The sequence below is a fragment of the Trachypithecus francoisi genome, unplaced genomic scaffold (genome assembly GCF_009764315.1).
Source record: "Trachypithecus francoisi isolate TF-2019V2 unplaced genomic scaffold, Tfra_2.0 Contig00612, whole genome shotgun sequence".
NCBI lineage: Eukaryota > Metazoa > Chordata > Mammalia > Primates > Cercopithecidae > Trachypithecus > Trachypithecus francoisi.
In genome coordinates, this window is record NW_022680767.1 from 1 (window position 1) to 7,285 (window position 7,285).

Consider the following 7,285-nt stretch of genomic DNA (forward strand, 5'->3'; position numbering starts at 1 on the left):
ACTATTTTAATGGAATATAAAGAATGAACTAGGAATAGAATAGTAAGTATGTGTGAAACCCACATACTATGAGTAGATATTAATAAAATATGTGTGCATATATATAGTATAAAGTCTACAAATACAAATGCATATGTATCTAAAGATATATACATATAAGTACAAATAATTATACATATATGATATAAAGATATATATGCATGTATATATACATATAAGCATAAATGTATATGATGTCTAAAACAGGTATGTATATAAACAAAATGTACATATAACATATATAATGTACATATACAATGTAAAATGTATTACCATATGAATGAGGATTAAAATATGAAAATCACTAATCTGGACTCTGATATGTCAGATACCTTCAAAACACATGGCTTCTCCAAATCTCTTGCTGCTACTCAGCCTCCTCCCTGTAAAAATAAATCTTTTAGGACAAAAGGTTTGCAAAGTCTAGCTCTGGCTGGGGAGGAGCCCCCATGGGAAGGTGTGCATCTATCTTCGCTCAGAGGTCCTACAATCACAGGTGCTGCAGCCCCCCAGGGAGCATCTAGCCTTGGACCTGCAGCCATTTTCTGCAACGCGTGCAGCTGAGCAAATGCTCAAAGGTGATATAAACAGATCATCTCCCACCCATCACTTCACCAAAGAGCAGGAGCCAGGAGGAGAACCCTCCTGAGTGGGGACTGAAGTTCACCCCCCCCCCCACATAGAGGGGCCACAGAATCCAGCTCAGCCCCTCCTGTTAGCCCTGGAAGACCCTGGCAATGTTGTCACCCCGACCACACCCCTCCCTTCACTGCCACCTCATGTGACTGGGGGTCAGAGACTTGGTCCCAGAGGAGCAGACCCAATCGGCAGAGGATGGGGATCCAGACTCAGGCATCAAGGTCAGGACCCCCTAAGGGATGACTGAGGGCCCCTATCCCCATCCCCACCCCTACTCCGCCAGAACCCGGTTCAGCCCCTACTGTGGACCCAGGGAAGGCCCAGGCTTGGAGGCCGGATGTGACGTCACTGACGCGCGCACTGGGGGGCAGAGAGAAGGGACACGCCTCCTTCTGAGGGGTGGCTTGATACCGGTGGAGGCAAGCGGGCCCAGGCTCTGTGAGGAGGCAAGGTGAGGTGCTGAGGGATGACTGAGGACGTCCCCACCCCAGATAGAGGACTCAAATAACCAAGTGCCGTCCCTGCTCCCAGCCCTGGACCACCCGGGGGCGATCTGGGGCCGACTTGTGAGGTTGGACCGACTCCCTCCCTCCGCCGCTCAAGCTGCTGGGCACTCTGGAGTGAGAGCTTGGTGTGACCAGGGCAGGGCTGGTTAGGAGAGGGCAGGGCCCAGGCTCTGCCGGGCATCAAGGTCGGGACCCTGAGGGAGGGCTGGGCACCCCCCCACCCCACCATGACCTACGGCCCCAGGTTCCCCAGCCCCATCCTCAACCCCACTCTCCAACCCACCCCCAACTCCCCCGGCCAGAATCTCGTTCCGCCCCTGCTGTCCATCCAGGGAAGCCCCAGGTGCCGGGATGTAAGACCGGTGACTCGCACTTCAGGGGTCAGAGAGTAGCGGGGGCCTCGCTCTGAGGGGTGGGTTGATATCCGCGGAGGGAAGCGGGCCCAGGCTCTGTGAGGAGGTAAGGCGAGACCCTCAAGGAGGACTCAAGACCCCCCCACCCCAGATACAGGACCCCAAATAATACGGCGCCGCCCCTGCGCCAGCCCTGGATCACCCCGCAGGGTCGGGCTTATCAAGCTGGGCCTAGGCTCTGACTGGAATCAAGGTCAGAACCCTGAGGGAGGGCCGAAGGCCTCCACACCCCTAACCCCGCCGCCACCACCGTGACCTACAGCCTCAGGTTCCCCACCTCCATCCTCACCCCCCCCACTCCACACCCCCCACCCCCAGGTTTCCCGCGGCAGAATCCGGTTCGGCCCTTGCTGTCAACCCAGAGAAGCTCCAGGTGCCCGGACGTAAGGCCTCTGACTTGCGCACTGGGGGGTCAGAGAGTAGCAAGGGCTTGGTTCTGAGTGGTGGCTGAAGATCGCTAGAGGGAAGCGAGCCCAGGCTCTGTGAGAGGCGAGGTGAGACGCTGAGGGAGGACTGAAGACGCCCCCACCCCAGATAGAGGGTCCCAAATAATCCAGCACCACCTCTGCTGCCAGCCCTGGACCACCCGGGGGCGGACTTCTCAGGCTGGACCCCCCCTTCGCCACCCCACCGCTTAAGGCCCAGGGGACTCTGGGTCAGAGCTTGGTGTGACCATGGCAGGACTGGTTAGGAGAGGGCAGGGGTCAGGCTCTGCCAGGCATCAGGGTCAGGACCCTGAGGGAGGGCTGAGGCCCCATAGAGGGAGTCACTGCCCCTGCAGTCAACCCTGGGAAGTTCCGGCATGGCAGGCAAGCGGATCCTGATGTCTGCATCCTGGGCTGACCAAGGCAAGGGGCTTGGTATCGTTAGCATGGCCGCGGGAGAACAGAGGGAGGGCCCAGGTCCTGCTGGGAGACAAGGGAGGCCTGAGGGTACGCAGCACCCCAGGACAAGGGGCCCACCCCACCCCCATCTGAGACCGAGGCGCCTCCTCATTCAGCCTCGGGAATCCGACAGATAGAGACTCAGGTCCACAGAGGGGTGGGGCCCAGCCCTCTAGGAGACCAGGGAAGGAACAAGATGGAGGACAGAGGGGATCCCAGAGTCCAGCTCAGTGGGGATCGTGGCCTGGGCTATCCCGGGCACGGTGGCCACATGTGGTGCATTGTGGCTTCTGAGATCGGGTGTCAGTGGGGACAGGGCTGTGCTATGAGGAGTGGGGCCTCAGGTGAGCAGAAGGAGGAGTCCCAGAGCCCTGAGGAAGGATTCACCAGATCTCTCATCCCAGACCTAGGAAACCTGCCCCTGCCGTCAGTCTTGGGAGGCCCCAGGCAGGACTGTGAGGAAGGGAAGTGATCCCCCACCCCCAAAACACACTATCTCAAAGAGAGTCTAAGGGAGAAGTTGTCCTTGGTCTGCAAGACTCATCTCTGGTTCAGCAAAATGGCAGGGGCCAGATTCTGTCCCAAGTAAATATGAATACCTAGAGGACACCCAGATTGACGAAGCCCCCTGACACCTGCTCCTTTGGTCAGCCTCGGGTATCTCATGCATGAGTGACCATGAGGTGCCCCCTCACTTCTGCCTCCCGGGTCTCAGGGAGGTGGGGGCCTTGGTCCAAGGGGCGTCCTCAGCTCAGCAGAGGGAGCCACACCTGGTCAGCACAGGGTGGAATCCAAGGTCTTCCAGGAGTGACGGGGAGGAAGTTTGGTGAGGACCGAAGATAAGAAGGTACCTCCATGCTCCCAAAAAACAAAGGACCTCACAGACACTGGTGTCACCTATTCTCAGCCCCAGGTGGCCCCAGGCAGGAATGACATGTGGCATGCTCTCATTTCTGCCACGTGATTTTGGGTGAGAAGTCTCAGGGAGGTGAGTACCTTGATCCCAGGGGCACTGAGAGATTCAACAGAGGGATCCACACCTGGTCAGCAGAAGGAGGACTCCCAGGATCAGCAGGACCCAAGGTGTACCCCCTTCATGAGGAATGGAGGTACTCCCAGCCCAGAAAGAAGCCACCCCACAGAGTCTAGGTGAACTCTGTTCTTAGATCTGGGGGAGAGGGGGGAGCCTGATCAAGGATGGCGCTAAGTGGCAAGCTCACTTGTACCACGGCAGGAAGTTGAGGAACCCTCAGGGGGATGAGGCGTTGGTGTAAAGGGAGATGTCTGCTCATCTCAAGGGTTTGGGGGTTGAGGAAATCTAAGCCCCAGCAGGAGTAAAAATGAATCACCCACAGGAGGACTTTGGAACACCCACCTCATACCCGAAAGGGTCAACTGGTGGGGCCAGCCCTGGACACCCCACGCAGGGGTGACAGATGTGGGGCCTCCTCACCTCTGTTTCTGGATCTCAGGGAGGTGAGGACTTTGTTCTCAGAGGGTGTGTGGACAAAACAGGGACCCCCTTTCTTCGACAGACACAGTGGTCCCAGGATTGGCCAGCAGTCCAGGTGAGGAACCTAAGGGAGGATTGAGGGTACCACCAGGCCAGAGAAACTCTCAAATCAAGAGAGTTTGCCGTGTCCCTACTGTCACCCCAGAGAACCTGGGCAGGGCTGTCTGCTGAGGTCCCTCGTCCGTCCTGGGATCATTGGTGTCAGGGAGGGCTGGCCTTGGCCTGAGGGCGCTGCACACGTCAGCAGAGGGAGGGTCCCAGGCCCTGCCAGGAGTCAAGGTGCAGACTGAGGGGACCCCACTCACCAAACACAGAGGACCTAGCCCCACCCTGCCCCTTCTGTCAGCTGAGGGAAGCCGCTGGGTGGACGGACTCCCCTCACTTCCTCTTCAGGTGTCTCCTGGAGATAGGGCCTCAGGTCAACAGAGGGAGGGTTCCAGACCCTGCAGGCATCAAGATGAGGACCAGGCAGTATCCTCATCCCAGGACACATGAACCCCATTGAATTTGGACATCTCTTACTGTACTTCCGGGGAAACCCTGGGCAGGTGTGTCCAGATGTTGGTTGGGACACGTCCTTCTGTTCCATATCAGGGATGTGAGCTCTTGATCTGAGAGATTCCCAGGCACATAGAGGAGTGGAATCCAGTCCCTGCCAGGAGAAAGGTGAGGGCCCTGAATGAGTGCAGAGGGGACCATCCACCCCAGAAGTGTGTAGAACTCAAGAGTGTCCAGCCCGCCCTCTTGACGGCACTGAGGGACCGGGGCTCTGCCTGCAGTCTGCTGCCTAAGGGCCCCTCGATTCCTCTTCCAGGAGTTCCAGGAAGCAGGCAGGCCTTGGTCTGAGACAGTGTCCTCAGGTCACAGAGCAGAAGAGGCCAAGGCAGTGTCAGCAGTGAAGGTGAAGTGTTCGCCCTGAATGTGCACCAAGGGCCCCACCTGCCCCAGCACACACGTGAACCCAGAGCACCTGACCCCATCCATCCTACTGTCACTCATAGAGCCTTGATCTCTGCAGGCCAGCGGCACGCTGAGTAACCCTCTCACTTCCTCCTTCAGGTTCTCAGAGGACAGGCTGACCAGGAGGACAGGAGCCCCAAGAGGCCCCAGAGCAGCACTGAAGAAGACCTGTAAGTCAGCCTTTGTTAGAACCTCCAAGGTTTGGTTCTCAGCTGAAGTCTCTCACACACTCCCTCTCTCCCCAGGCCTGTGGGTCTCCATCACCCAGCTCCTGCCCACGCTCCCGACTGCTGCCCTGACCAGAGTCATCATGTCTTTTGAGCAGAGGAGTCCGCACTGCAAGCCTGATGAAGACCCTGAAGCCCAAAGAGAGGACTTGGGCCTGATGGGTGCACAGGATCCCATAGGCGAGGAGCAGGAGGCTACCTCCTCCTCTGATGAGGAGGAGGAGGTGTCCGCTGCTGGGTCATCAAGTCCTCCCCAGAGTCCTCAGGGAGGCCCTTCCTCCTCCACTTCCGTCTACTACACTTTATGGAGCCAATTCGATGAGAGCTTCAGCAGTCAAGAAGAGGAAGGGCCAAGCACCTCGGTCGACCTAGCTCACCTGGAGTTCATGTTCCAAGAAGTACTGAAATTGAAGGTGGCTGAGTTGGTTCGTTTCCTGCTCCACAAATATCGCGTCAAGGAGCCGGTCACAAAGGCAGAAATGCTGGAGAGTGTCATCAAAATTACAAGCACTACTTTCCTGTAATCTTCGGCAAAGCCTCCGAGTTCATGCAGCTGATCTTTGGCACTGAGGTGAAGGAGGTGGACCCCGCCGGCCCCTCCTACGTCCTTGTCACTGCTCTTGGCCTCTCATGCGATAGCATGCTGGGTAATGATCATAGCATGCCCAAGGCTGCCCTCTTGATCATTATCCTGGGTGTGATCTTAACCAAAGACAACTGCGCCCCCGAAGAGGTTATCTGGGAAGCGTTGAGTGTGATGGGGGTGTATGTTGGGATGGAGCACATTTTCTATGGGGAGCCCAGGAAGCTGCTCACCCAAGATTGGGTGCAGGAAAACTACCTGGAGTACCGGCAGGTGCCCGGCAGTGATCCTGCGCACTATGAGTTCCTGTGGGGTTCAAAGGCCCATGCTGAAACCAGCTATGAGAAGGTCGTAAATTATTTGGGCATGGTCAATGCAAGAGAGCCCATTTGCTACCCATCCCTTTATGAAGAGGCTTTCGGAGGGGAACAAGAGGGGGTCTGAGCACCAGCTGCAGCCAGGGCCAATGTTTGTGGGGTCAGGGCCCCATCCGGCAGCTGCCCTGCCCCATGCGACATGAGGCCCATTCTTCACTCTGTGTTTGAAGAGAGCAATCAGCGTTCTCAGTGGCAGTGGGTGGAAGTGAACACACTGTATGTTTTCTCTGGGTTCCTTGTCTGTTCGGTTATTTGGAGATTTATCTTTGCTCCCTTTTGGAATTGTTCAAATGTTCTTTTAATGGTCAGTTTAATGAACTTCACCATCGAGGTTAATGAATGACAGTAGTCACACTTATTGCTGTTTATGTTATTTAAGAGTAAGATTCTTACTTTTGATTCACATGGGGAAATCCCTGTTATTTTGTGAATTGGGGCAAGATAACATAGCAGAGGAATTAATAATTTTTTTAGAAACTTGAACTTAGCAGCAAAATAGAGCGCATAATGAAATGAAAATGTAGTTAATTCTTGCCTTATACCGCTTTCTCTCCCCTGTAAAATTAAAATATATACACGTATACCTGGATTTGCTTGGCTTCCTTGAGAATGTGAGAGAAATAAAAATTGGAAGAATAATTTTTCCTGTTCACTGGCTCATTTTTTCTTCAAACATGCACTGAGCATCTGTTACTCGGAACACCCTGGGTTAGTAGTAGAGAGGCTAGGTAAGCCAGACCCACCGCTTCCCCATAGGGTGGTGAAGTCTAGGAGCCACAATCCTAAAATGAAGGTGGTGCCATGTCCTCTAAGAACTAGAGGAAAATAAAACGTGGGTGAGGGTTTGGGGCTCTAGGTGACAGCAGTCGAGTGTATATGCCCTGAGCCAGGGTCTTTCGGGCTTTGGGAAACTGCAATTCCTTCTGGGGGAGGTAATTCTATTGAAGCTGGATGGTGCCAGAGCCAGATTCTCAGAGGATGAGAGAAAGGCCTGGAATGGAGAACTGCTCAGCAGTTCCTTTTGGAGAGTGGATGAACAGAGGAGAGTCTCCACCTGGGACAGGAATAGAAGGAAATTGTCCAGCGCTCTCCTCTCGGTGTGGTTGAACACAGTGCAGGGGCTAGGTGATGGATACCTAACATC

General features: G+C 55.1%; 1 protein-coding gene across 1 annotated transcript; it reads left to right on the forward strand.

The window, feature by feature from the left end:
• The first annotated feature begins 1,046 nt into the window (after nt 1–1,046).
• On the forward strand, nt 1,047–6,780 carry LOC117087097 (melanoma-associated antigen 9-like). The gene is given in 4 exon segments (XM_033216910.1): nt 1,047–1,129; nt 5,054–5,124; nt 5,200–5,676; nt 5,679–6,780. Coding segments are annotated over 2 exon segments (942 nt in total). The 5' UTR covers nt 1,047–1,129; nt 5,054–5,124; nt 5,200–5,264; the 3' UTR covers nt 6,209–6,780.
• The last annotated feature ends 505 nt before the right edge of the window (nt 6,781–7,285 follow it).